The sequence below is a fragment of the Brassica napus genome, chromosome A10 (genome assembly GCF_020379485.1).
Source record: "Brassica napus cultivar Da-Ae chromosome A10, Da-Ae, whole genome shotgun sequence".
NCBI classification, from domain to species: domain Eukaryota; kingdom Viridiplantae; phylum Streptophyta; class Magnoliopsida; order Brassicales; family Brassicaceae; genus Brassica; species Brassica napus.
In genome coordinates, this window is record NC_063443.1 from 806,755 (window position 1) to 833,469 (window position 26,715).

The 26,715-nt window shown below is 36.7% G+C and overlaps 9 protein-coding genes, 1 long non-coding RNA gene and 1 pseudogene across 11 annotated transcripts; 6 read left to right on the plus strand and 5 right to left on the minus strand.

Annotated features, from left to right (window-relative positions):
• Positions 1-532: 532 nt before the first annotated feature.
• LOC106423001 (exopolygalacturonase clone GBGE184-like) lies at positions 533-2,396 on the minus strand. Its single transcript, XM_013863787.3, has 4 exons — positions 2,120-2,396; positions 1,733-2,035; positions 1,154-1,657; positions 533-1,044 (listed from the first exon to the last, which is right to left on the minus strand). Exons 1-4 carry the CDS (start codon positions 2,315-2,317, stop codon positions 787-789), a joined length of 1,263 nt encoding a protein of 420 aa, XP_013719241.1. The 5' UTR covers positions 2,318-2,396; the 3' UTR covers positions 533-786.
• Positions 2,397-4,102: 1,706 nt separating this feature from the next.
• Positions 4,103-6,219, plus strand: LOC106423066 (probable pectinesterase/pectinesterase inhibitor 7). Its single transcript, XM_013863848.3, has 2 exons — positions 4,103-5,161; positions 5,456-6,219. The coding sequence occupies exons 1-2, from the start codon at positions 4,132-4,134 to the stop codon at positions 6,148-6,150; spliced, it is 1,725 nt and encodes a 574-aa protein (XP_013719302.1). The 5' UTR covers positions 4,103-4,131; the 3' UTR covers positions 6,151-6,219.
• A 58-nt stretch (positions 6,220-6,277) lies between these two features.
• LOC106422955 lies at positions 6,278-6,985 on the plus strand. The gene has a single exon (XM_013863743.3). It carries the CDS (start codon positions 6,353-6,355, stop codon positions 6,797-6,799), a length of 447 nt encoding a protein of 148 aa, XP_013719197.1. The 5' UTR covers positions 6,278-6,352; the 3' UTR covers positions 6,800-6,985.
• A 627-nt stretch (positions 6,986-7,612) lies between these two features.
• LOC106422913 lies at positions 7,613-8,471 on the plus strand. Its single transcript, XM_013863694.3, has one exon. It carries the CDS (start codon positions 7,771-7,773, stop codon positions 8,269-8,271), a length of 501 nt encoding a protein of 166 aa, XP_013719148.1. The 5' UTR covers positions 7,613-7,770; the 3' UTR covers positions 8,272-8,471.
• Positions 8,472-10,358: 1,887 nt separating this feature from the next.
• On the minus strand, positions 10,359-11,134 carry LOC106423002 (late embryogenis abundant protein 2). Its single transcript, XM_013863789.3, has 2 exons — positions 10,862-11,134; positions 10,359-10,771 (listed from the first exon to the last, which is right to left on the minus strand). The coding sequence occupies exons 1-2, from the start codon at positions 10,933-10,935 to the stop codon at positions 10,549-10,551; spliced, it is 297 nt and encodes a 98-aa protein (XP_013719243.1). The 5' UTR covers positions 10,936-11,134; the 3' UTR covers positions 10,359-10,548.
• Positions 11,135-11,553: 419 nt separating this feature from the next.
• LOC106423011 (60S ribosomal protein L22-3) lies at positions 11,554-12,281 on the minus strand. Its single transcript, XM_013863797.3, has 2 exons — positions 11,967-12,281; positions 11,554-11,826 (listed from the first exon to the last, which is right to left on the minus strand). The coding sequence occupies exons 1-2, from the start codon at positions 12,194-12,196 to the stop codon at positions 11,679-11,681; spliced, it is 378 nt and encodes a 125-aa protein (XP_013719251.1). The 5' UTR covers positions 12,197-12,281; the 3' UTR covers positions 11,554-11,678.
• Positions 12,282-14,018: 1,737 nt separating this feature from the next.
• LOC106422956 lies at positions 14,019-16,430 on the plus strand (annotated as a pseudogene).
• Positions 16,431-17,585: 1,155 nt separating this feature from the next.
• Positions 17,586-19,616, plus strand: LOC106422917 (E3 ubiquitin-protein ligase BAH1). 2 transcript variants are annotated; one of them, XM_013863699.3, is made up of 6 exons: positions 17,586-18,000; positions 18,087-18,337; positions 18,404-18,676; positions 18,952-19,089; positions 19,172-19,230; positions 19,332-19,616. In XM_013863699.3, exons 1-6 carry the CDS (start codon positions 17,826-17,828, stop codon positions 19,435-19,437), a joined length of 1,002 nt encoding a protein of 333 aa, XP_013719153.1. In that variant the 5' UTR covers positions 17,586-17,825; the 3' UTR covers positions 19,438-19,616. The 2 variants fall into 2 exon arrangements, 1 of the variants encoding a protein (XP_013719153.1); XR_002654605.2 differs by having other exon boundaries at positions 17,593-18,000; positions 19,028-19,089; positions 19,332-19,581.
• LOC106422918 (nucleolar protein 16) lies at positions 19,602-20,805 on the minus strand. Its single transcript, XM_013863701.3, has 3 exons — positions 20,383-20,805; positions 19,939-20,060; positions 19,602-19,855 (listed from the first exon to the last, which is right to left on the minus strand). The coding sequence occupies exons 1-3, from the start codon at positions 20,726-20,728 to the stop codon at positions 19,739-19,741; spliced, it is 585 nt and encodes a 194-aa protein (XP_013719155.2). The 5' UTR covers positions 20,729-20,805; the 3' UTR covers positions 19,602-19,738.
• A 462-nt stretch (positions 20,806-21,267) lies between these two features.
• LOC106423108 (co-chaperone protein p23-1) lies at positions 21,268-22,823 on the minus strand. Its single transcript, XM_013863891.3, has 6 exons — positions 22,680-22,823; positions 22,376-22,562; positions 22,143-22,302; positions 22,017-22,072; positions 21,742-21,928; positions 21,268-21,618 (listed from the first exon to the last, which is right to left on the minus strand). Exons 1-6 carry the CDS (start codon positions 22,682-22,684, stop codon positions 21,512-21,514), a joined length of 702 nt encoding a protein of 233 aa, XP_013719345.1. The 5' UTR covers positions 22,685-22,823; the 3' UTR covers positions 21,268-21,511.
• Positions 22,824-24,765: 1,942 nt separating this feature from the next.
• Positions 24,766-26,563, plus strand: LOC106423015. Its single transcript, XR_001284561.3, has 2 exons — positions 24,766-26,006; positions 26,260-26,563. It is a non-coding gene; the product is annotated as an uncharacterized LOC106423015 (long non-coding RNA).
• The last annotated feature ends 152 nt before the right edge of the window (positions 26,564-26,715 follow it).

Genomic DNA, 26,715 nt, shown 5'->3' on the forward strand with positions numbered 1-26,715 from the left:
TGTATACAAACCAAGAAGAAAAGCGACTTGGCTAAATTGTTTCGAATGATGAACGTTGGTAATAACTTATATGATCGGCTCAAACTGCATAGCTTAAAATATTGTGGCAGATTAAAATTAAAATTACTAGAATTTTTGTTTCCTAACAAGTATCACACTAATCACTATATATACGTACAACTTTTGTTTTGTTCGTGAAACAAGTCACCACGTTTCTTTGTATCTGAAACAAATAGAAACCAAAGCTGCCTTTACATAGGGGATGTCAATTTGAATTTAAGACATTTACAGGTGGCAATGTAAGAGGGTGAAGAAATATTCCTTTTAACACAGGTTTCCAATGATATGATTGGTAGAAAACCAAAAGAACCGAACAAAGATAATTGGAAAAGTTCTTAAGATGGAGAAATCGATAATCTCAGCTAGCGTGACTTTTTGTATCTGCTTGTAGGTTAAGCTGAATTTAAGAAACAATATTGCGATTCAGGATTGAAGCTGATGGTTTTTTTTACTTGTTTCTTTTGATCGGTGCTTTTTGAATAGAAAAGGATTTTTATACGCAAAATGGATACAACCAGCCGAAGCATCTATTTATTATACATTTACCCAAACTCAGAAAAGTAAAAAAAAAAAGAAACAAGTTAGGAAAACAACATTATCAAAAGTCTGATATTCCAATGATTATTTCATGTTGATAAACTTTCCAAACTAATCCACAAACAAAACAAATGTTTGTGGAAACTTTTGATTTTTTTCTTCCTTTATATATTATTTAGACCAAAAAGCTTATTTTTGATTTGGGCACAGAGGGAAGTTAACCCTTCCACCAAATACAACACCGGCGTTATTACAAAGAGATCCGATCAAACCACCTGACGCCGATGGATGTCCTCCTTTGTGGCCTACGAAGCTTAATTTAACATCGTCGACTACGACTCCTTTACACGGTACCGATTTGCTGCACATGAACTGAACAAAATCTTTTGTAATTGTTGTTCCTTTTACACCCTTGAACAACACATCGCTTATGGCAACTCTTGACTCCTACAAAACACAAAAAAAAAAAAAAAAAAATTATGTAAGCTGCTGAACGGTGAAGATGTTAATATCAGTTTTGGTTTTAAGATTTTCTCCGGTAAATATGTATACTTACCCCGCCTCTTGAACCATAGTTTTGGTCAATGATGATTGGGTTCTTGACGTTTTCCATGATAATATCTTCAAAATGAATGTCCACAGCCTTGCTTGGTGTCGAACCACCCCAACTCTTGATTCTAAGACCATTGTCGGTATTTCTCATTGTGCAGTTCTTAAAGTGAATGCCGCTAACGTCCTCCTCGTTGGGGTACTTACCAAGACTACCAACACTGAGGCCGTGTCCAGGACCACAAACCACACGTTCGACGGTTACATTGTTGGAACCACGACCGACTGAAACACAATCGTCTCCGGTCCCTATAAAACTGTCTAGGATCCTAACGTTGTCGGCATTGCTCAAATGGATACCATCCGTGTTGGGACTTTCAGCAGGGGCGATAATCTTAATGTTGTGGATGTTGACATTCACGGTTTTCACCAAGAACATGTGGAAGGCCTTTGCGTTGACCGAGCTAATGCCGCTGACTTCAAGATTTACTATGTTTCTGAATTTTAGAGACTGCATGTATACAAGTGATTAGTACACAACATATTAATACTTGGATGATATATGTGTACATTAACAAATTTTTACCGTTGGGGGGAGATTGCATTTAAACTTTTTGCCACAACCATCTGCTCCCCATATTGCTTCACCTCTGCCGTGAATTATGCCAGGTCCGGTGAGGTGGACATTGTCGACACGCTCGAATAAGATCCATTCAGGGGTTGCGAATCCGCTTGTTGTAGCACTGATCGTGCCTTGAACATTGACGGTCACTTTGCTTTTGCATGGACCGGCGAAAATAATTGGACCAGCCAAGAAATTTCCTTTAGGGACTAGTAGTGTTGCTGGTACAGGACTTGCACACACTTGGATCCATGCTTTCAAAAACGCCTGCATATTTGTATTTCTATATTAGAAAAGTTCCAAATACACAAATACTAGTAATAATTACAAAAAGAATCTAAGAAATCTTACCTTGAAAGTATTGGTGCGACCATCTCCCACTGCTCCAAACTGAGTTATATCAAATACGGTAGGGTTGCCAGTAAGTTCACGGCCGCCTCCAAGATATTCACCGTTAGCCACGCAAGAACCAAGTACCAAGGCCATTATAATGAATGAACCAATATTAGTGTTATTTGCCTTAGCGGCTAACATTCTTGCGTTAGCCATGGTGATAATATCTTTTTATTTTTTTTTGGTTTTTTGTACTTTTAAACAAGTATACACAAATTTAAAAGTGATTTGATCATGGGAGGATTCATGATGTTATATAGGTTAGTGGGTATGCTATTTTTGGATTCAAATCTCTTTTTAAGATAATGGTTTTAGGTAAATACCAGAATGTGTGGTTTCATCTTCTTTTGCGGATGTTTGACCACCTAATGTTAGCTAATAACAATCTAATTTCACGGTAAGTTTTGCATATGAGAAAAAAGCGAGCCTACTCCTTTTTATAAAAAAATTGTTAAATCTGTTATCAACAGAAAGAAAAAAAAAAGTTGTAATATTTTTCAATATGAAAAATTCGACATCATAAGAATATAAAAATAACTTAGATTATATTTCTACCATTGAGGCTCCTACGCTAGCTTTCCAACGCCGCTGCATCAAAAGTAAATATGTTGATTAAGTGGTTAGAAATGATAAGCAAAACTCAATTAATTACCCATCTAAAGATTGCAAGCAATTGCTTATCAAAAAAAAAAAAAAGATTGCAAGCAATTACTTGCAAATGATCGGTATTCCGCATAAATTGATGATGGAATCATGTTTTCTAACTTGGTAAATTCTTCATCTCAGTCAGTGAAGTTTTCTATTATCCACCATTAATCATGTTTGCATTATATGGTCTCATAGCAAAGTCATGGTTTGGCATTAAAATAACAGATGATATGAATCAACCGAGTCGTATAGTATTATCTTAGCTGGAGAACTAAATATTTGAATGTCTTAAAACTCGGGAGTAACCACAGTAACTTGAGTGACTAGTTACTTCTGGTGGCATTCTTTACACAGATATTAACCTCGCAAGTATCTTAAAGACTAAAAAAATGCGACTAGATATTTAATGTTTTGCAAATCTAGGTCACAGTCGGTCGTTTTCGGACCGTTCTGCCTTGAGATGGTTTCCATGACAATTAATTTTAACATTTCTATATATCTGACAAAAACTATGAAAATTTAACAAGAGTATTAATTCTAAGTTTCTAACACACGATTACTTGCTGGTGGGTTATGTAATCTATCCAGAACTGACTAATCATAATTATAGAGGCTTATTGTGAAGCTGATCGAATCTCAACGGCTACAATCACTAATTCTTAGGAACAACGCGACGTCGATAACTTCATTTGCACCAGTCGATTATTAAGCAGACTTAATTTACCAATTACATCTGACTGTGGAGATGTTAATGCAAACACCTCGTCGTTGATTAGTATTAATGTTGGTTTTAATCAAAGTGACGTTAAATATTGAATGTATGATGTACTACATTAAACAAAATCTATATGTAAGTGATTTATACTTGTATGGAGAAATGAAAACAATTCCAAACAGCATAACCGCTACTTCGAAATCGCATTGCTTGAGGGAAACGAGAGTACGAACTACTTATATATGTAATGGACTATTATTAAGATTCATATTGTGAACGATCACATGGTTCTGTATTAACAGCTAAGCAAGTCTGAATCAGCTGACAAGAGTATCCGATGGTTATTATATAATCCTGAAACAACCTACGCGTTTTTAAGACTCCCAAACGAGTTGACTTAAACAAATCTAGTTCAATATTATACTATACATATACATTGGATATGCCATTAGATTGATATGAAAGCAAGAACAATAAACTTTATGGTAATATATAAAAAAATGGACCCACCTCATCCCCGTTCATCATCAATCAACACATTCTATATAAACCACTAAACCTAAACTTTTTATTCACATAAAAATAAAAATAAAAAGTCCCAGTAACGATGGAATCTCCCTTGCTCTTTCTCATAACACTATTATGCTTTCTTCAGTCACTCCTTGTTGCTTCACACAACCTATCAAAGTCTTCAACCATCTGCAAAACGACGCCGGATCCAAAATACTGCAAAACAGTTTTCCCACACAGCCAAGGCAACGTTCAGCAATACGGCCGTTTCTCAATCCGCAAATCGCTATCTCAATCGCGAAAGTTCATCCGCACGGTCGATAAATATCTAAAACGCAACGCTCATGCATCTCCACCCGCCGTTACTAGAGCTCTCCAAGACTGCCGTTTCCTAGCCGGTCTAACCATGGACTATCTCTTAACGTCGTTTGAAACCGTTAACGAAACGTCAACCTTCAAAACGTTATCGTTTCCAAAGGCGGACGATGTACAAACGCTTCTCTCCGCGGCGTTAACTAACGAGCAGACGTGTCTCGAGGGACTTACCACCGCCGCTTCGTCGTCAGCCACGTGGACAGTGCGAAACGGCGTCGCTTTGCCCCTCGTCAATGACACGAAGCTCTTCAGCGTCTCGCTCGCTCTCTTCACCAAAGGATGGGTCCCAAAAAAGAAGAAACGGGCCGGGTATCCTTGGGCCCACCCGAGCTCCGGAACGTCTACTCACACCAAACCGTTCCGTCTGTTCCGAAACGGAGCTCTGCCGTTAAAAATGACAGAACGAACCAAAGCCGTTTACGAATCTCTCAGCAGGAGAAAACTCACCGACGGTGCCGGTGACGGAGACGACGGAAGCATGGTTTTGATAAGCGACATCGTCACCGTGATTCAGGACGGAACCGGGAACTTCACCAACATCACGGCGGCCGTGGGGGCTGCTCCGAATAACACCGACGGAAGCGGCGGGTTCTTCTTGATTTACGTGACGGCGGGGATATACGAAGAATACGTTTCGATCGCGAAAAACAAAAGGTACGTGATGATGATCGGCGACGGAATAAACCAGACGGTGGTCACGGGGAATAGAAGCGTTGTCGACGGTTGGACAACTTTTAACTCCGCCACCTTTGGTACGTCAGACATCACATGTTATGTGTAATAATGTCTCGAGATCTTAAAGTTATTTTCCCATAATATTTAATGCATCGAGTACGTCAATAGCTCCCCTTTAATTATTGCATTTTCAACTATTGGTCAAAAAAGATAAATTGAAAGTGGTGAATAGGAGACATGATACATTAATAACACTGAATGTGTACTTAACAACCATTTCATTTTGTTTCTTTATTTATCTAGTGGCGAGATGCATACTGTAATATTTTTGGATCGATTGATAATAATCTTTTTGCACGTGAACTTTTCAGCTGTGACAGCACCGAACTTCGTTGCGGTGAACATAACTTTCCAGAACACAGCCGGACCAGAGAAGCACCAGGCGGTCGCGTTACGGAGCGGTGCAGATTTCTCCATCTTTTATAGTTGTAGTTTCGAGGCCTATCAAGATACGCTCTACACGCATTCTCTAAGACAGTTTTATAGAGAATGCGATGTCTACGGAACGGTCGATTTTATATTTGGAAACGCGGCTGTTGTGTTTCAGAATTGCAATCTATATCCGAGAAAACCGATGCCCAACCAGTTCAACGCAATCACCGCACAAGGCCGGTCTGATCCGAACCAGAACACGGGTACGTCGATCCAAAACTGTACTATTAGACCAGCGGATGATCTTGTTTTGAGTAATTATACGGTTGAGACGTATTTGGGTCGACCGTGGAAGAATTATTCACGGACGGTTATCATGGAATCGTACATTGATGGTTTTGTCGAACCGGTTGGGTGGAGAGAATGGAACGGCGATTTCGCATTGAGTACGTTATACTACGCTGAGTATAACAATACCGGACCTGGTTCAAACACTACAAACCGAGTTACATGGCCCGGTTACCACGTGATTAATTCGACTGATGCAGCTAATTTCACAGTCACTGGTTTATTTCTCGAAGATGATTGGATTTGGAAGACCGGAGTGCCTTATACCAGCGGTTTGATTTCATAATATACATTTTTGTTACTTGCTCTTAGTTATTTCTTTTTTCAATTAATTAATTTGAAGAAAGAACCTGTATTCTTTGTGTTGGAACTGTAACAAACCGAAAACCAAGCTCAACGCCAAAGAAATGTAGGGCTAATCTAAGTTTGATATTATATATAAACACACAGAGACATCCCAAAACGAGACACGACGTTAATTAGAAACAATGTCCATACTCGTTCTGTCACTCTTCCTTTTTGCCACTTCTTTGTACGTTTCAGGCACAAACCTAACAGCTTACGATGTTGTCCAAAAATACAAGTTACCACGAGGAATATTACCAGAAGGTGTCATCGACTACGACCTAAACCCCAAAACTGGCTTTTTCAAAGTCTATCTAAACAACACGTGTCGGTTCCCCATCGAGGTATACAAGGTCAAGTACCAGCCTATCGTCTCGGGCTTCATAAAAAACGGACGGGTCAGTAGGCTGAAGGGTGTAAGCGTCAAAGTGCTTTACTTCTGGCTGAGCATCGGGGAGGTGACTAGTGACGGCCAAGAACTCGAACTCTCAGTTGGTGCTGCTTCGGAAGAATTCTCGGCGCATCAATTCGCGAGGAGCCCACAGTGTGGTTGTGGGTTTTATTGTCGTGAGCTGAAATTTTCCTCTTAAAGCTCACCCACCTCCAAATTGTCATGAATAAAATAAATAAATAATCACTTTACCTATTAGCTTAATAAACTGTTGTATTCATAATTTTCATACTAAACTAAAAGCTTGAGTGGTTTGTGATACTATGGACTAGTGACTGAATAAATGTTAGTATTCATATGAATAGTTACACATATATCATTTTAATTGCTAAAATATTAATTTTTAATACAATAAAAGCTCCATAGATTAATAATGTTGGAACTATGAAATTTTATTAATTTATAGAGTTATTAATTTACAAAAAGTTTTAACTTTTTGGAATCTTCTATTTTAAAAATATTTTTATATAAAATAAAAAATAGCTGATTTTAGAGAAATACCTTATGATAGCACTAAATTTTTTTTTTGTCACAAATATATACTCTAGTGATCAAAATGACCAAAATGTTTTATTAAAGAGGTAAATATACATTTATACCCCTACGGTTAATTAATTTAAACATTAGAGTTTAGAGTTAAATGTGGGGATTTGAGATTGAAGTTTAAAATTTTATAAAATAAAAAATAAATATTAAAAAATTAAAAATAAAAATTTTAAAAATAGTTTCAAAAAGTATTTTCGAATTACAAAAAAAAATTAGAAAAAAACAAATAAAAATAAATTTTGAAAAAAAAAATTTCGATGACACCTCATGTTCTCTCCGCAAGATAATCACTTTGGTAATTATCCTAACAATCCAAAAAGAGTAAAGACACCTCATGTTCTGTCCGATGACACGTGTTCAGCTGTTTGGTAATGACGGCGTCGTTTACTGGTCTGTTAGATATTTTCACATGGGCCAGCTCTTAAAACTCCGTCACGTCTCTCACTTCAAACCCTCTATTCCTCTTCCTTCCCGAGAAACTGTAGCAAAACGATAATCCAAACGGGATAAACTTAATCAGTCTTGTTTGCTCAGATTCTTAGAGATCGTGTGATTGAAAGACCCATGACTCTGTTCCCGATTCTAACCGCCTCGTTTCTCTTCCTCTTCTGCGTTCCGTTCACCACCGCATCTGCAGACGACGATTTGCCGACGGCGTACACTCTCCTCCAAAGCTACAACTTCCCCGTCGGCATTCTCCCCAAAGGAGTCTTGTCCTACGATCTGGACGAATCCACGGGGAAGTTCCACGCGTATTTCGACAAGTCGTGCAGCTTCGCCCTCCAAGGCTCTTACCAATTGGATTACAAATCGACCATCTCCGGCGTCATATCGGAGAACAAGATCACGAAGCTCACCGGCGTGAAGGTGAAAGTTCTCTTCTTGTGGCTCAACATCGTGGAGGTTATCAGGGACGGAGACGAGCTCGAGTTCTCCGTCGGGATCACGTCGGCGAACTTCGCGATCGAGGAGTTTTACGAGTCGCCGCAGTGTGGATGCGGGTTCGATTGCAACGGATTGAAGTCGGAGAATTTGGGAAGAAACCCTCTTGTCTCTTCGGTCTGAAGGTGCTTAGCTTATTCACTTGTAATTAATTTATGTGAATGAGGGGGACTTTTCTTACAGAACCTGAACTCTTTGGAGGCTTTGGTTCTTTGTTTCAACAATTGCTTTGCTTTGTATCTGTTCTTAAGAAGATCGTTGGATTAATCAACCAATGTATTGTACTCTTCCAAAAGTAATAAAACGGTGCATACATTGGGAAATTTGATTTTTTTTTTTGTTTTTGTTTAGATGCTTTACTTGTTATTGATTTATTATGAGCTTATTTAGTGTAGATGTTTAGGATGGACTGCAAGTATATATCTTTGGTATGTTAGGCTTCAGATAAGTGAGACAACAGTTTGATAGAGTTTCTCTGGTTTTTAGATGAATCAGTGGGTTCTTGGCCTGTGTTGGTTCGTGATTCAGATTCATGAGCTCTTGCTAAAATGAGTAATGAATGGTTCAAGATTCTGACTTTGATTTTTTTTTTTGAACACCACATACTCAAATTTAAATACCATTTTCGGAAACCTACGGTGGAAGAAACAGAGCAAATTGAGAGGATAGATGTTCTCCTGGATGATTCCAAAGAGTTCAGCCGGAGGGAGCTTCGAAGAAGAAATTGCTGGTAGGAGCGATTGGTAATCTGTTTTGAATTTATTTCCTCCATCAAAGGTACCAAGAATATGGAAACAGTAACTTGAAGATGAAGCTGAGATATAGTTTCTTTTTCTGTAATTTTAATGGTGGCATGATATCAAGAAGATAAATTCTGATTCGTTGAATATATGTATGGATATTCAGCTGATCTCAGTTGAACTCGGGTCTTTATTCAGGTTGAGAACCGGTTTACAGTTTTAGTTAACAGTTTGACTTTGACCCATATGCACAAAGCCGGTTTGCCATTTTTACCAGACCATGTTCCTCCATTTTTACCAGACCATTATTTCAAATATCTTCAAATAATATCTATAGAGATGTTATTTCACAAGAACTATTTTTAACTAAAAATAACATGAAGTCTCCTAAAATCTGTATCACAAATTTTTCTTGTTAAATATTGTTTTCAATTGAATAACAAGATATTTGATATAATTTATACAAATTGTTAATTAAATAACAGAGGATTGTAAGAGAATTGAAATGACTTTTCATAAATCACATATTGAATAACAGGAGATTTTAAAAGAGTTTTTAAAATTATTGATTGAATAACGAGATTTTAATAAAATTCTAAAATCTCCTAAAATCATTAATTCAATACACCTCTTGGCTCTTAGTATTTTTGATGATTCTTCCGACTTTTGCAATTGTCATTTATCTTTCTAGTACGTATAATTAAAAAAAATCTGGATTGTGATGGAAAAACAACCTGATATTTTTTTTCTTATTAGCCTAAAGAAACTCCACTTGGTTGTGATTGCGAGGTTACAAACTGTCCTTACGTCGTTTTTTCCCCGCAATTGGCCTTTGGGATTTAGTTTGAGCCAATACCTCTCAACCATAAACACGTAAGTTATGTGGTCTTTTTCATAGTCGAAAGTTATTATACGAGGCTCACAAGTTAGAGCTTTCTCCTCTTCTTATTTTCAAATTGCATTAAGTTCACTTATTATTCCTATGATCACCATTTCTCCTACTGCAACATGACGTGCCAGGTGGTTGAATCCTCTTATCACATTGATTCGTTAATGTTAAAAATATCTAAACATTTTCTGTATATTATTCTATTTGGTTTTAATAGCAACAAGATGGTCCTATCCTGATACGGAGAGAATAAGCAGAATCTTTGTTGTTGCAACAAAGAAAACACAGAATATTTTTGTGAGTAGTTAAATCTTGGGTTTCAAGAAATCGTGCTAACCATATTGTTAGCGATCTTAGGAACACCTAACTAACAATATATCATCATCATCATCTGTAAGGAGCAAGGACCATGTTTTTAGTTGTTAACTATTATTTAGATATGTATCGAGCACTAGTAAGAAACGATCTAATAACTTCAATACAAAGTAGTGGGGTTTTTCAGACAAGTCATTTTTAACTTCTGTTCTGTTACATAACTTTATCTAATGTTTTTAGATTTTACAATAGTAAAAAAAACTTGATAGATGAAACGTTTTTATAACTTTATTAGGATGGATCAAAACGATCACTAGAAAACTCGCAACAGAATAAGATGGTGGGTTCACCACAAAGGATCATAACCCATTTTCTCAATTCTCTCCCCTTAAAACATGGGATTAAACAACATTAACATAACTATCTTAGAAGCGTTTTTGTTTATTTGAAAAGTAATTATTGCTTGTTGTTCAAGAGAACAGCTCGTAGCTCCGCCGGGTCAATCTCCTCAGAAACGGTAGCGGGTCTGTAGTAACCGGTTTTAGGATCTGGGATCCACGGCGCCTTCTCGCTTGACTCTTCCCCAACGTTCTTCTTCATCGCCGCGGTAGAAGCGGTTGTTCCACCGCTCGCAACGCTCCCATGCAACGCCGTGTCGGCTGCGACGGCGAACCCTCGTCTGAAATGAACCCCAAAAACGTCACCATTTAGTTAAAGCGACGAAAAAACAGAACGATAGACACGTTTTGCATAGATGTAGGGCTGTTACCTGTAGATGGCGTTGGAGAACCCTTCGGCGACGATGACGGAGAGGGTCTTAGCGGTAGAGAGAGAGCGAGCCATTGTGAGGTGAGAAACTTTAGATCTTTAGCAGAAGAAACTTGATCACCTCTCTTTCTCTTATCTCTCTCTCTCTCTCTCTCTCTCTCTCTTTGCTTGAGTTGCAAATTGCTTTGTGGGATGAGGAGAAAGGAAGAGGGGGAGCAGGGGTTATATAGAGGAAAGGAGAGATGAATGGCTGCGTGACTGCGTTAATCTAGGCTTTTCACCCTTCTTTTATTTTCTGTTTTTAATATATACAGTAACCAAGGTTTAGGGTTTTAAATTGTAATTATCCGATCAAACTAATAGTAATCTGTAACTATTAATTTGTTTTTAAACGGTTCTGCTATGTCTGGTTGAAAAACGGCTTTTTGTTATAATGTCATAATAAAGTCTCAAAATTTAATACTTAAAAGTAAAAAAAAACGCATATTTACACTAAAGATGATAAATAATTTTTAATTTTTGCAGTTAATGAATTTTTGTGAAGTTAATTATTTATTTATATTTTAGGATATTTTCTTCTAAATAGAGAGATGTCAAATCAAAATTTTCGTCGGACCAACCAGGGGGAAGAAAAATATCAGGTCCAAATTGAGTGGTTACCAAATGTTATGTATGAGAGGTGTAAAATGAAACTTAGTCAAACATCATTCTTTCATTAAACTCAATGATCGAACAATCCAAATAAACACCAATGCCAACAATAATCTCTGACAAAATGTATATAAAAAAAAGAAATGAAGAAAGAAGAAGACAGTGCCTTAATCTTCTTCCTCACCAGCTGCATCGTCTTCGATGTTGAAGTACCTTAGCTCATAGAGGTTCCTGTCTTTGTTCGACGCAATCACGCGGAGCCAATCACGGATGTTGTACTTCTTCAAATACTTCTTCGTCAGATACTTCAAGTACCTAATTTTAAAATCCAAAACAAATTAATATTTAAGTAGAGAAACGATTGCTTGGCGCGCAAGTTAGGGTTTATGGTAGTTATAAAACTAACTGTCTTTTGATACATTTCAACTCAATAGCAAATTAGAGTCGTGATGTACCGTTTGGAGAAGGTGGAATCGGCGGTGACGGTGATCTTTCCCTTGGCGGTTGTGATGGAAACGGCGTCGCCGAGAGCTCCGGGTTTGCCTCCGACCTTGATGCGTTCCTGGAGGAACTTCTCGAGCGTGGCGATCTCCATGATCTTGTCATCGACTGGTTTAGAGCAGTCGATTACGAACGACACTCCTTTCTTCTTCGCACTCGACTTCACCGCCGCTCCTCGAGCCATCTTCTCTCTCTATGCAAATTCTAACTCTCTAGCTTAACCGCTGAACCAATTGGGTGAAAGGTTAAGAGAGAGAATATAAACGGCGTCCCTAGGGTTTTCAATTTTAGTGGAGAGATTATAAGCAATTAAGACCCAATGGGCTTTTGGCCCACTTATTCGGTTAATTTCTTGGGTTAATTCTTTTGGTTTGTAAAAAACTTTTGAAACAAACTCTCTGGACTAGCTAAATGGCGCTACTCCTATACAAGAGGAGCTTATTGCGACAACTGACTATAAAGACCACGTACGTACGTCTCCCATAAACCAACAATAGGAGCTTATTTTCTACACGCATATACTTAACTAGACGAACAAGTCATGCATGCATGGCTATTAATATGGTGGTCCAGGTGGATGTGAAGGTCTTGAAAACTAGGTAGCTCCGGGAGGTGGAGGTCCTGGAGGAGGAGGAGGAGCCTTACCATGCAGTGGCGTTGGTGGCGGCGGGTGGTTGATAGGTGGAAGAGGATGAGGCTCAGCATGAGTTTGACTTCGCGTGATGTAGCGAGGATCAACTTGAACCATTTTGGTTTTGAGCTTTGTTATTGCACATATATGTTGTTAGAGGTTCTAGAACCATTTAGAACCGACATATATATTTATGTTATACGAATTGTTATGTAACAATAAGTCTTGGAGTAGATATTAATATCGATAAAGACATATCGATTTGGTTTTTATCGATATCTAACAATATCTACTCCAAGACTTATCGTTACATAACAACTCGTATAACATAAATATATATGTCGGTTCTAGAGCCATCTAGAACTTCTAACATGTTGTGTACTTAGTTTATATAATATCAATAATGAATATGGTTGTTATCCACAAATCTTTCAAGTGTTAGGAGAGTGACAATGGTCATTAGTAAGATGTTTGGTACAATGGTAGTTATCTACCTAATGAATCTTTATTGTGGAATTAAACTAACAACTTGGGAAAAAAATTGCATGTATATAATTAGATTCATAACTCACCTGCTGTGTTTCTAATCTGTTTCAAATTATGTTTTTTTTTTTAAAAAAAATCTGGAGAAGAAAATGGTTTTGTTTCATAGATATGGAAATACTTACAATCATCGACTAGAAAATGGGAATTAATCCAAATTTAAGCAAAACAAAAAGGGAATTAATATGTATAACAGTGAAGTAGTAAAACTAAATTGGTCCAATGGATAATGGCAATATGGAATCTGTGGTTCTCAAGGGGCATCCGTGAATTTTGCTACAGAAGTTGATTTGATGACCATACGATTTAGAAAATCTCGTCATTATTCGTGTTTCAAGATTCTTATTTTTTGGGATGTTTTTTGGTTGATATATCGTTGACATTGATTGGCTTTCAAGACGAGGTTGTTTTTACATCTATCATTTTCCAACCCACTCTCATCTGACTACTGCCTCTGTTTTATTCAATGTTTCAGAAATCTGCTAGGCGGCTGACTCATATTTGATTAGTTGTGTCTGAATTGATATTTGAAAAAATCGGTCTAGAAAAATGGTTTTGTTTAGATTCAATTGGTTGACTAGTCCGAAGTGTAGATCGACTTTTAAAACACTGGTTTTACTAACTGGGGATATGATACAACTTTGAAAGAGTGTGATGTTTCTTCAGAACAAGTCACATGTTCATTCACACGTGTGTCCATAAGAAAGTAAAGAAAACTATTAGGACTTTTGAAAGCCACACCTTGTCTGCTCTTATTCATTAAACTTGTCAATCGAAACAGTAGAAAAAACAAACATTGAGATGTCGTGTTGCAACCTAACTCTTCCACCGCATGTGTATTTTCTATCTGTCGTCCTTGCTTACCAAAGTTTCTGCTAGGTTTTAATCTTCTTCTCTGTACACTGCAGCAACGAGACCACAGAGATGAAGCTAGTGAACAATAATAGTCTCATCATTCTCTTTCTTTTGCTGATTTTGGCATTTACCGAACTCTCATCACTTGAAGAAGGGTACAGCAGAGACGATTTCCCTCCAGGATTTGTCTTTGGTTCTGGCACATCAGCCTATCAGGTTCTCCTTCTTCAACATCTTTTTTTTTCCTGAATTTTGCAACCTTACATTTTCACCTTTCATGTTGCGATGAAAGATCACAAACTATCAGATAAAACAGTATTTTTTTTTAATATTGTCTCCACGATGAACAAACAGGTAGAAGGAGCTGCTGAGGAAGACGGGAGAACTCGTAGCATTTGGGATGTTTTTGCTCATGCAGGTTTTTATTATCTACTATTCCTTCTCTCGATCTCTCTCTATAGAGACTTTAACAAGAGATGTACACATAAGCTCGATGTATCATTTGCAGGACACTCTGGAGGAGCAACAGGGGATGTTGCATGTGACCAATATCACAAATACAAGGTCCCCTTCTCCCATCTATTATAACATTTCTCTATATATATATATTAATATTACGTGTGACATGGTTTATCTCATTAACCGCTGCACCAACCAAATTTGTCTTGCAGGAAGATGTGAAGCTAATGGTAGAGATTGGATTGGATGCTTACAGATTTTCCATATCCTGGTCTAGGCTTTTACCAAGTATAGTCTTATACATATCTTTCTTGTAATGAATGTAGGAGAGACTTCACAGCTTATGCAGATACTTGCTTCAAGGAGTTTGGAGATAGAGTTTTGCATTGGACTACAATAAACGAGGCCAACGTGTTTGCACTTGGAGGGTATGACCAGGGAGTAACACCCCCTGGTCGATGCTCTCTTCCATTTGGACTTAACTGTTCTGAAGGAAACTCTCCCACTGAGCCTTACATTGCTGTACACAATATGTTGCTCGCACACGCTTCTGCCACAAACTTATACAAGAAACAGTACCAGGTTCTTCTTCTTTTTCTGTCTTCCATATTCACTACCGTCTTTAGCTAAGACAGTATCTCCACTTCATCACACAGCATAAGCAGCACGGTTCGGTAGGCATTAGCATATGCACATACGGTGCTGCCCCCTTAAGTAACTCTACAGAGGACAAGCAAGCAACAGCTAGAGTAAATGACTTCTTTATTGGTTGGTAAGTCTAAAGAATCAAATGTCCACTGGAAACTAATATTATATGTTGTGATTTCGGGCATGGGAGATTTAGAGATTCGACCTCGAACCTCCTGATATTAAAAAGAAAAAGAATCAAATGTTGAAGCATCTATTATACTTTGATCACTGATTTTCATTTTTATTGTTGTAATTAAGGGTCTTACATCCGCTGGTGTTTGGAGATTATCCTGAGACGATGAAGACCAGAGTTGGGTCTAGATTACCTGCTTTTACAGAGGATGAGTCTGACCAAGTTAAGGGTGCAATCGATTTTGTAGGAGTGATAAATTACATGGCAGTTTACGTCAAGGATAACTCTTCCTCTTTGAAACAAAATCTTCGTGATTTTAACATTGACATGGCTGTGGAACTGACCCGTAAGTTATATGATTCTGTGTCGAAGATTAAAGCTAATGATGTGGCTCATGATTGCTCTTATTTTCCTTGCAGTGGTTGGAAACACATCTTTCAATAATGAGGTTTGTAAATATATTCCATAAGTGATCACTTGAGAGAGAGAGACTAATGTTTGGTGACTTTGCTTCATTCAGTTTGCAAATACACCATGGAGTTTGCAACAAGTACTGTTGTATATCAAAGAAAACTATGGCAACCCTCCTATCTACATCGCAGAGAATGGTCAGATGACTCCTCAAAGCTCATCACTCGAGGACACTTCGAGAATTAAGTATCTGAGCTCACACATTGAAGCAGTGCTACATTCACTCAGGTAAATTTTACTGTAGTACGTTTACAAGTTCCATGAATGTGTCAAGACTCTTTAAGATTTCAATTATACCAAAAGCAGGAAAGGAGCGAACGTAAGAGGGTATTTTCAGTGGTCGTTGATGGATTTGTATGAGGTATTTGGAGGGTATAACATGAGTTATGGATTATATTACGTGGACTTCAAGGATCCTTATCTAAATAGGTACCCTAAACTCTCTGCCCACTGGTACTCTTCCTTTCTGGGAGGAAGGCTTCATCATCGGTCGCATGCTTTATCTTCAGCTATCTGATCATTTAATGTCTGAGACGATTATACTGTATGGTTTAAAAAATTAAAAAAAATTTGTTGTATTTATTTAAAAATTATGAAAAAAATTCCCTATATTGTATGCTAAGTCACTAACCTTTGTATATGTATAGATACGAAAATCTTTTGACTAACTTTTATTTGGGGTTTTTTTTGAAAACTTTAATTCCACTGTTTACTGGGCCTAAAATGTTCACAATCAACAACCACTCGAATTGAATAAAACAAATTGCACTTTAGCAGTAAATCAATGGTGTTCCTCTTTCCTGTTAACTCTTGAAGATATTTTGGAACTTTTTAGAATAATTAATGTATGTTTATTTAAATTTTTCAATAATATATAATTACACTTTCTACAATAAATCCACATTAAAATTTGGATACGTTCTTGCAATTCACCAAAATGAAATTGGCCAAATCGTGATACTATGTCTTTACTGTACCTCAAAGGCTCAAACAGTATAGCTAAGGATTTGGGATCCTTTTAAAATGCATATGTACATATTCCTCTAATTTTTTTGCTTATAAGCTATAAGGAAATCACATTTTTATGAACAAAAAAAACTATGTAGAGTTACAAAGATTGCAAATAATGAAAATCTAAACAAATTAAATAAAATAAGATTTGGTGGCAAAATCTTAATGGGGTCACTAAGTTAAAAATAAACAAAATGGGCGGCTTGACAATGATAAAAGCAAAGATTTGGTGGCAATATGCAAATCAGTTTAAACTTCGTTGAAATGGTATTATAACCCTTTTTAGTTGCTAATTTGACCCCACTAAGAAGGCAATAAGAATTTTTTTTTGCTTACTAATATTTGATAGAATTTACGCAAGAGGACATAAAAATAATGACACCAATTCTTAAAACTCTAAAATATCTCCCACACATATTATTATTTGTAGATCAAAAACTTAAAATTATTAGTTTTAATTATATATTCTTTCTAAATTTTTAGAAACAAAAATTCATGTAAAATACTTCAACCAATGGGGTACCTAAAACTCAGAAACCACACGCGGCATTTAGAAAGAGATCTAATGTGAGATGTGTATTAAAGGTGGTCATTGCTAAAATTAAAAACTTGTTTGAATATATATCATAACGAGTCTGTCAATACATATTAGTTAATGTTAACATAAATTAACCGAAATAGAAATCAACCAACAGTCAAATATTATTTCAATAATCCCTTCCAATAACACAAATATTAGTACCTTTTAATAACTTTTTGATATGTTCCCAAAAACAACAATTTGACTTTTGCGTTCTTTTTAGTTTTGTTTTCCGCCGACATTACCACCTTTCTTTCTCCTTCTTCCTCTTCCTCTGTTTTTCTTCTATAAAGCCAACACGAGACGCAAGTGAGAGAGATAGAATAAGATAAAACTCGTTTTTCTTGATCAGATTTGTTGATGGTCATCTAAAACTTATAACCCCTCTCTCTTTTTGTGTGTGTCTTTATTAATTTAATTTAATTGTACGTTTTGGAGAAATGAAGTTCTGTAAGAAGTATGAGGAGTACATGCAAGGACAAAAGGAGAAGAAGAATCTACCTGGCGTTGGCTTCAAGAAGCTCAAGAAAATTCTCAAGAGATGCAGAAGAAGAGATCATCAGATTGCTTCAATCAATCACCAACATGGCAACAACTGTCCTCGTGAATGCACAGGTAACTAACTGTTCTTCCCCCCCACCTGAAAAATCCCTTTCTTATTTTTATTATTTAAATGTTTTTTTTAATTTGTCTTTGTGAAGTTTGTGATGGAACGTTCTTCCCGGAGCTTCTCAAGGAGATGGAAGATGTTGTGGGATGGTTTAACGAGAATGCTCAGAAGCTTCTCGAGTTACATTTAGCTTCTCGTTTCAAAAGGTGTCTTACTTGGCTCAAAGGCAACAACAATCGCAAAAGGAGCCATCTCGGTTTGATCCAAGAAGGCAAAGACTTGGTTAGCTACGCCCTCATCAACTCGGTCGCCATTAGAAAAATCCTCAAAAAATACGACAAGGTTCATTTCATCTTATCAAATACATTCTTTAATATTCAATTTATAATTAATATTTTGGTCATGCAGATTCATGAGTCTAGCCAAGGACAAGCGTTTAAGACACAAGTCCAGAAAATGCATATCGAAATCCTTCAATCACCGTGGCTATGCGAGCTCATGGCGTTTCACATCAACCTGGAAGAGACTCAGAAGGATTGCTCTGGAGCTGGTTTGGCTTCTCCTCCTCCTGCACTGTTTGATGGTTGCTCTTTGGTGTTTGATGATGGAAAGCCTTTGCTTTCCTGCGAGCTCTCTGATTCTCTAAAAGTTGACATCGACTTGACTTGTTCAATATGCTTGGTAAGCAAAAAATTAAGATGACTTCATAGAATCTCAGTGTCAAATAAAAACTATTAGTTGACTTGGTAGTTAATCTTAAGCCTATTATGATAAAGTCTTATCTCTGTTGTGTGTCAAAGTGCTATTCCACTCTCCTCTTGCAGATTCCAGACTAAGTCTTTTTTTTAGTATCTTATTGAAAGAATCTTGCCAAAAATTATGAATGTTTATATCTAAAATGTAAAAAGATTCTTCAACTTACGTGTTAAAACTGATGGTACAAAAAAAAAAAACAGGACACGATGTTTGATCCGATATCTTTAACATGCGGTCACATATATTGCTACATGTGTGCTTGTTCTGCTGCATCAGTGAACGTAGTAGATGGCTTGAAAACAGCAGACCCGTCTGAAAAATGCCCGCTTTGCCGTGAGGTTAATACTTATTCTTCACTGCTTTTATTGATCTAGTCTAATCTTGCATCTTAACCCCTGTATCTGGCCCATTCGATGACAGGTTTGTGTTTATAAAGGTGCTGTTCACTTGGACGAGCTCAGTATCTTGCTTAAGAGAAGGTAAAGGAATATAACCAAACTCGTTATATTGTAGTCTTTGTAGCCTGTCCTTTTAAGAAACAGGACTAAACTACAGGATTTTAATCGTGTAATGCATTCAGCTGCCGGGAGTATTGGGAAGAAAGACGTAAAACAGAGAGAGCAGAGAGGTTACAGCAAGCCAAAGAGTATTGGGATTATCAATGCCGAAGCTTCACTGGAATATAACAACTTGATATGCGTGGCTTCTCAACTTGATATTGGTTTTGATTGATTACAAGCTAATAAAAAAAAACTTAATCTTGGTTGCCTTATGCTTTCCTCTGTCAGTGTGATTTGCTTATACAGAGTGATACAATTTGTTTGTGAAAATTTTGAAAACTCTTAAAACAGATTCTAAAAACTAAGATTTTTTTTCAATTTATAAGAACTGGATAAGCATAGTGTTATAAAGTTGTAGTTGTTGCAAGTTTAGAGGGAAAAAAGAGCGCAGAAGAGACAAAGACGTAATACATTTAATTTTTTTCCATCAGAATGGAACTAAAACAGGGTTCTTATCCTTGTACATGTGATATCTTATGCACAGCTTCTGTAGTGTTGCAACCGAATGCTGCATCGAGTTTAGCTTCCTGTCCCGGTACATGGCCTGTTGTTCAAACAAGTAGGAGTTAGAAAGACAAGTAGTTACATGTGGTAGTAGATCATTAGAGAAGTGGCTAACTAACTAACCTCAATGTCATCACCATGTTTCTCGACCAAACGTCTGATATGCGTACGTTGCATAGTTGTAAGAGGCTGTAAAGGAGCACTCTTTCCATCTTTTCTTTGCTTCCCTAATGCTGTCTTAAGATCTACACATCTCAAATCAAAAGCATTTGGTACAAACTTAGTCAGACCCAATAAAAGATTCTTGCATTAACTCTTTCAACAGATAGAGAAGGTTATGAAGCAGATTCATGCTTATTTAGCTTGTGTAGTTGCTAAAGTGATCATAATACTCCATAGATAATAATCTAATAAACAAAAGCGTGATACTTGCATTACAAGCTAAGATTTTTCAGTTTCCCCCAAAATTTTCACTAAAAACCCTAATTTCAAAATCGAATCCACAAGACTACTCCAACTTGTTCCGATAAGAGAATCAAACGTTAGAAGAGAGAGAAAGAAAGTTACCGTCTTCCTCGAGCTCGCTACCGGAATCGATGGGCTCGAACTCCTTGGCAACGGGATCATCGGTCGGAGGCTGAGGAGGTGGGGGAACGTTGAGGGAGTCGTCCTGGATCATATGGTCGGTGCGAGATCGGATGCCGAGCAGGTTAGGGTTGGAGATGACGCCGAAGGATTTGTAGTTGTGGATGACGCTGGCTTGATCGTCCCACTCGGGGACGTCGTCGGCCATGAGGGCGCGGAGCTTGGGAGGGAAGTTGAAAGCTGGTTTGAAGATGTTTGGGTTCTTCTTGGGGAGAGCGACGCGCACTTTGGCTCTCGAGTTCTTGTACTTCCTCCTTGACCTCGCCATCTCTCTCTCTCTCTCTCTCTCTCTCTCGCAGACTTTTTCTTTTCTTTTTCAGATGAAAGGGAGATAAAAGTTCAAGCGGCGGAGAATGGGTTTAAGCACAAGGGTTTTGTCAAGTCTCCCCTATACGACGTCGTTTACTGACTGGGCTTTAGTTTGTTAGTTAATTCGCGGGAATGAGAAAGCCTTATTTATAGGCCCATTATTATAATCAAACGCCTTATCTATAGGCCCATTGTCATCATCAAATGTGTATCTCTCTCTCTACTTACCAGCTCTATACAGTTTCCTTAGCTCTACATTTGTACACCGATTCTGATCTCTTGTTCTTTAGAAAACGTTGATTGGCAGTGGATTTTGTTTTCACTTTAAAAATGGTAATTCTATACCTAAATTCATTTCTTCCATGGAAATTTAACACTTCCAGTCAATTAAAATATTATTTCACAGCTGAAAAAAGAAGCTATGAATGGATAGTGTTTGATTTGTAAAACTTAGATTAGTAGTCTATCGACTACCTAGTACTTATGGAGATAAGACAATATTATAAAGAGCTTCTTCTCACAAACTCTTTTAAGTCACTCACTACAAGCAACAAAAATATTCCAAGTTCAACAACAATAGCAATGATACTACTATAAGAAGAGCAAACCATACAAGACCCGAATCGGGAATTCAACAATCCAACAAGTAAAAAATAAGCAGAGGGAAAAGATTTAAAACGAACAAACCAACAAGCGGTTTTCATAAACAACTCTTGGTTAGCCAGGTTTCAGGATAGTGTCTTCATTTGTCACTCTTGACAGTTGTTTGCTCTTCGGTTTTCGTCTCCTCTGTTGCAGGAGCAGTGGCTTGAGCTTCCTCCTTTTTCTCTCCAGACTTGACTTCTTCTCCTGCACATACAAAGAGTTATAAATCAAGGATTACGCCAGCATAAAACCCGAAAAACATATCATATCAACAAAAATGAGCTGACCGAACTTAATCAAGAAAAGAGGTTTTGAACAAGATCTCACCTTCATCATCACTATCTTCAAATTCTTCCATACCACCCATTCCACCAGGCCCTCCCATACCGCCCATCCCACCAAGACCGCCCATTCCACCGAGCCCTTCAAGCCCGGCCATTCCACCCATACCACCAAGCCCCTCGAGACCTCCCATACCTCCCATACCTCCCATACCTCCCATTCCACCAAAGTTCTATAAGAAGCAAGAACCATGTAAGTCTTTCTCAAATCTTAACTAAACGAAACAAAAGATAGTCAACAATATAACATAAAAGCAATACCGAGAAATCCATCCCGCCCATTCCACCCATTCCGCCCATATCCATATCTCCAGGACCTATCCAAAAATATAAATAAGACAACCAAAAATGAACAATGCCTCAAGTGCAGAGAGCTATGTTGCTAACCAGTGGCGGGATCTTCATCCTCATCAACCCACTTGTCCCAGTCAACTTTAACATAGTGAGGAGGTTTCCCTCCAACACGCAACAGCTTACTCCACCATTTCGGCTCTGCTTTCTCCACGATGCAGAATATGCTCCTCAATCCAATGTTGATTTTGCTTTCCTGACATCCCCCAAAGAAAACATCAAAAGATGCAAAACAGACGGAACCGAAAACAAGGTCTTGTAACCCTCACCTCTACATTGACCTTATCACTAAGCTCAAGCTTAAGCTCATAAACCTGGTTCTCCGGTCCAGCTTTGGCAGAGAACTCAAAAACACCTTCGGGATCAAGCTTAACGTTCGCATCCTTAGCATCAGGCAATAGCACTGTCAAGTAAACCTTATCCTCCCTCTCTGCCCACTTCACTTCAGGATGGTGACTGCAACAATAAACCCCAAATCAGATTGCAAAATTAGGGCTTAAAACCCTAGACCCGAATCTAAACCCCCGTTCCCATTTTACTGGAGCCTAGAAGAAATCGATGATCTAATTGTACCTCATGGTTACTGGGAGCAGGAAAGAGCTTTGAGTAAACCCTAGAAGGACGATGACGATGACGATGACGACGCGAAGATATTTTTAATTCGATCGAGATTTTTTTCCGACTACAGGTAGACTATGTTTATAGTCCACTGAGTGGTTATCCTGTGTGTGCTAGTGTACATTATGTCTAATCATTAAACAATCAACGGCTGAGTTGTTGATGAATGTTTTAGAGTTTTAACGGTTCCGATTTAAGCGTTGTTTTGGGCAGGAAAGCAGTGCGCTTTTTACTTTCTTGAACCACGGATAACTACTTTTCTGGGCCATATTCAATTTTTATACTTTACCCAAACTTATAGTTTTGGTATCAATCATAAATCGAATTGTACTTTTAAAGCATGTAATTACAGTTAATTAAGTTCTTAATTAAAGAACAAAATATTTTTCAACTTTATGCGCATGTAACAGTGTTTCTATAAGATATCGAATTTTAGTTAAAACATAAATAATTTGAGACGGTAAGCGATTAGAGCTAAGTAGATAGATAATCCATAGTAAAACCAAAGAGACCACCGATTCAGAAGAACAACTAACAGCTCTATGGGAACAAATCATATTCAACAAGAAGGGAGAAACATGACCAAGCCGAATAAAATATTGGTCTCGAGGTTTCAAATTTTTGAAAAAAAATTACATGGATATTAGACATAGCTCCCAAATCTGTATAATTTTTTTTAACTGAAATTTTTACTAAATCGTTTACAGTACCTAAAATTTTAGAACCAGCGGAGAGAAGCAGAGGCTCTAGAATACATAGTGCAGAAACAAGGCTTATTCCCACCTGAACTTTACAAATCATGCATATTTTTTTTCCAAATTTTATAGTTGTGTGGATTCCATACTAAACTAAACAAAATTTAAAAAAAAAATATTACATGAACTTTACACATCATATTTTTTTTATTTCTGAACTTTATAGCCGTGAATATTTCAAACTAAACTAAACAAAAAAAAATCAAAAATACCACATGAACTCTCAAAATCATGCTTGATATATATGTTAATCGTCAAAAGTGTTAGTCATCCGTTTATTTTATCGAAATAACGTCATTTGGAGAAATTTTAAAATTAATAATTTTAAAATACTAGATAAACTCCAAAAATTGTACTTATATATATTATTTGATTGTCAAAGGTATAATTAAGTATTCTGTTAATCTATCAAACAACTATTTTCTGAGAGCATATTATATGCTAGATCAAATAACTTTCTTGTATAGATTGTGTAAACATTAACTTATATATAAGTTTTAGTTTAATCAAATAAACGTTATCTAAATTTTATTGTTTTAGTTTTATCAAATAAATCTATAATTATTTATTTTTTCAAATTTAACTTTAAAAATCATTATTTTATAAGTTTAAATTATTTATTATTAATTCAAATATTTATTTTATACTTATTCACCAGTGTGAGAGTTCGAATTTCCCAAAAAGTAATTTTTAGTTTTACAGAAATTATCTAAAATGACGGGTTTTGATAATTAACAGATGACTAACAGCTTTAACAGGTAATATATATATAAGCATGATTTTGAGAGTTTACGTAATATTTCCAAAATTTTTAATTTTACAAAATTCATCCAAAATGACGCCGTTTTGATAAATTAACGAAAGACTAGTGCTTTTGACGGATAAGCATGATTGTGAGAGTTCATATTATATATATTTTTTAAATTTTTTTTGTTTAGTTCAGTATGAAATATGCATTACTGTAAAGTTTGTGAATGAAAAAGCACCGACGCGTAAAGTTTATGTAGCATTTTTAAATTTTGGGTTTAGTTCAGTATGGCATAGGCACTCATACAAAGTTCGAAAAGGAATAAGTACGATGCATAAAGTTCAGGTTCAGATATACCTTTTTGTCATAAGGTTGAAATATACCATTTTACCTTATGTTAGGCGAATGTTTTTGGGTGAGCTGTAATGTAATTTCAGAAAATACGAGGACCAAATCGCAATTTATTAAAAGGTTAAACTTCTTAAAATTGGGTTTTGAAGCCTATTAAATTACCCGGATATGATGATTACGTGTCGCTATCCAAATGGGCTTTGATGATGTAGTTTCTTGAGGAAGTTTATTTCAGTGTGAATTTGTGGGTGCGAAGGTCCAAATACACTTTTGATAATATAGATATTAGGGTGGATTTTGAAATCTCGATACTATAAAAATTAACTCGCAGTTAAAGTCACCAAGTTACCGTTAGGGCAAATAAAAAAAAGAGAGAAAATAATAGAATTTAATTTATGACCGTTGGAGACAAGACGATCAAATCTCCAGCCTCGCCTATAAATAAAGACCTCCTCTCTTACAGAACCTTACACTTGTCTTCTTCCTCTCTTACAGAACCTTTATGTTTGTCTTCATTCTTTTTTGTTTTTGTCTTGCAAGAGCGATTTTCTTTGGTGTTTTTTCACCTTTTCACGGATGATTGTTGATTGATCTCTGCCATGTCTCTACGAGCTACAACGTCTTCAAGGTGTTGATCGTTCTTCACGCGGTTTATCAGGTCTTCTCTTTTCTTATTTTACAAACTTGTTTTTCTTTCTACCGAACATGTTTTCTCTGTATTGATTTTTTTCTCAAATTGTTTTTTTTTTTGGGTCAAAATTCTCAAATTGTTTTTTAAAAACATGTTTTCAAGGTTTTTAGGGAAATTTTATATAACTTGATTGATCAGTGAAGAGTTAAGTGTGAATTTGTGAAATAAATAGAGTGGGCTATCCGATCACTATATATGATTGGTTAGAGGTATTATCCTTTCTCCAGTCATTGTGTTTGTAAGCTGGTAGTATCCCTTTATTTGGTTTAACACTTATGATCACTAAATTCTTCTAATCAATTCTAGAAACTATAAAATTTTCCTTTTTCTAAAATACGTTTTCAAGGTTTTAGGGAAATTTTTTATAGAGCTTGATTGATCATGGAAAGTTAGTGTAAATTTGTGAAATAAATAGAGTGGGCTATCCGATCACTATATATGATTGGTTAGAGGTATTATCCTTTCTCCAGTCATTGTGTTTGTAAGCTGGTAGTATCCCTTTATTTGGTTTAACACTTATGATCACTAATTTTTTCATAATTGATTAAAGTTATTATAAAAAGTTTCCCTTGTTTTCAGTTCTTTCTTTGATTTCTTTCTTTTATTTTGTCTTTTGTTTGTTCCATATGATCGACTTGTCGTTTTGTTGTTTCAGGATTCCGGTGGATGCATGCTTGCTTTGATTGATGATGATGGCTGTTTTGGTGTTTGGTCCTTCTCTGTTGGCGGTTTGTCAGGTCTTCTATCTTTTTTCCCTTCCTATATCCTGTTTGTGTTTCAAAAGCTTGTGGTTGTTGAATCTCTGTTGATCTGTGAGAGAATGTTGATTATATACGGTTGTCAGTTTATGGTTATACGTCCTCTGCGTTCAAGTTCCAGAAACTTGTGTTAGTCTTGTTCTCGTTGTTGGTTTGTGTTATTTCTGATTGTTGTTTGCTGGTCACGTTCGTCGTTTGCTTTTGGAGCTCATTTTGATATTTGATTTTACAGTTCAGATAAAACCAAGTGTTGAAAGCTTCTGCTGGCGAGAGAAGGTTTCAAGCTGAGTTGGATTAGCCTTGGCACATGAGTTGTTTGTTATCCTCATCTTCTTGAGCGATTGGGAAAACAGAGAGAGAGAGAGATTAGGAGATTGAGAGAATAGATAATATAGAGGAACCGGTTGAGTTGTAATTTGTGTCTTGTACAAGTTGTAACCTTACAAAAGTTATTAGTTTTATCGAAAACAGATAGAGATATATATACAGAGTTTGTGCATTTGCCACTTAAAGAAAAATGATATAAACTTAGGCTTCTTTCTTGTCTAACTTAAAGGGCGTTGTTATAGTGCAAGACTCTAAAACAATGGACAAGATCCTTAAACCCTTTCGTTGGCTCTACGTAATCTTACTTGTTTCTTCATACGGCAGAAACTCGCTCGAGACAAATTAAGCAATGTTTAAGTAA

Excerpts from the sequence above, each read along its gene's own strand:
- LOC106423001 (XM_013863787.3), bottom strand. The coding sequence starts at position 2,317 with ATGGCTAACGCAAGAATGTTAGCCGCTAAGGCAAATAACACTAATATT. Across the intron at positions 1,658-1,732 it reads AATGCAATCTCCCCCCAACG|TCTCTAAAATTCAGAAACAT; the intron begins GTAAAAATTTGT and ends GTATACATGCAG. Across the intron at positions 1,045-1,153 it reads ACTATGGTTCAAGAGGCGGG|GAGTCAAGAGTTGCCATAAG; the intron begins GTAAGTATACAT and ends TGTGTTTTGTAG.
- LOC106423066 (XM_013863848.3), top strand. The coding sequence starts at position 4,132 with ATGGAATCTCCCTTGCTCTTTCTCATAACACTATTATGCTTTCTTCAG. Across the intron at positions 5,162-5,455 it reads TTTTAACTCCGCCACCTTTG|CTGTGACAGCACCGAACTTC; the intron begins GTACGTCAGACA and ends TGAACTTTTCAG.
- LOC106422955 (XM_013863743.3), top strand. The coding sequence starts at position 6,353 with ATGTCCATACTCGTTCTGTCACTCTTCCTTTTTGCCACTTCTTTGTAC.
- LOC106422913 (XM_013863694.3), top strand. The coding sequence starts at position 7,771 with ATGACTCTGTTCCCGATTCTAACCGCCTCGTTTCTCTTCCTCTTCTGC.
- LOC106423002 (XM_013863789.3), bottom strand. The coding sequence starts at position 10,935 with ATGGCTCGCTCTCTCTCTACCGCTAAGACCCTCTCCGTCATCGTCGCC. Across the intron at positions 10,772-10,861 it reads TTCTCCAACGCCATCTACAG|ACGAGGGTTCGCCGTCGCAG; the intron begins GTAACAGCCCTA and ends GGTTCATTTCAG.
- LOC106423011 (XM_013863797.3), bottom strand. The coding sequence starts at position 12,196 with ATGGCTCGAGGAGCGGCGGTGAAGTCGAGTGCGAAGAAGAAAGGAGTG. Across the intron at positions 11,827-11,966 it reads GATTCCACCTTCTCCAAACG|GTACTTGAAGTATCTGACGA; the intron begins GTACATCACGAC and ends TTTTAAAATTAG.
- LOC106422917 (XM_013863699.3), top strand. The coding sequence starts at position 17,826 with ATGAAGTTCTGTAAGAAGTATGAGGAGTACATGCAAGGACAAAAGGAG. Across the intron at positions 18,677-18,951 it reads TGACTTGTTCAATATGCTTG|GACACGATGTTTGATCCGAT; the intron begins GTAAGCAAAAAA and ends AAAAAAAAACAG. Across the intron at positions 19,231-19,331 it reads AGTATCTTGCTTAAGAGAAG|CTGCCGGGAGTATTGGGAAG; the intron begins GTAAAGGAATAT and ends TAATGCATTCAG.
- LOC106422918 (XM_013863701.3), bottom strand. The coding sequence starts at position 20,728 with ATGGCGAGGTCAAGGAGGAAGTACAAGAACTCGAGAGCCAAAGTGCGC. Across the intron at positions 20,061-20,382 it reads TAGCGAGCTCGAGGAAGACG|ATCTTAAGACAGCATTAGGG; the intron begins GTAACTTTCTTT and ends TGAGATGTGTAG. Across the intron at positions 19,856-19,938 it reads AACATGGTGATGACATTGAG|GCCATGTACCGGGACAGGAA; the intron begins GTTAGTTAGTTA and ends TTTGAACAACAG.
- LOC106423108 (XM_013863891.3), bottom strand. Across the intron at positions 22,303-22,375 it reads GTGATAAGGTCAATGTAGAG|GAAAGCAAAATCAACATTGG; the intron begins GTGAGGGTTACA and ends GGGGGATGTCAG. Across the intron at positions 22,073-22,142 it reads GGATGAAGATCCCGCCACTG|GTCCTGGAGATATGGATATG; the intron begins GTTAGCAACATA and ends ATTTTTGGATAG.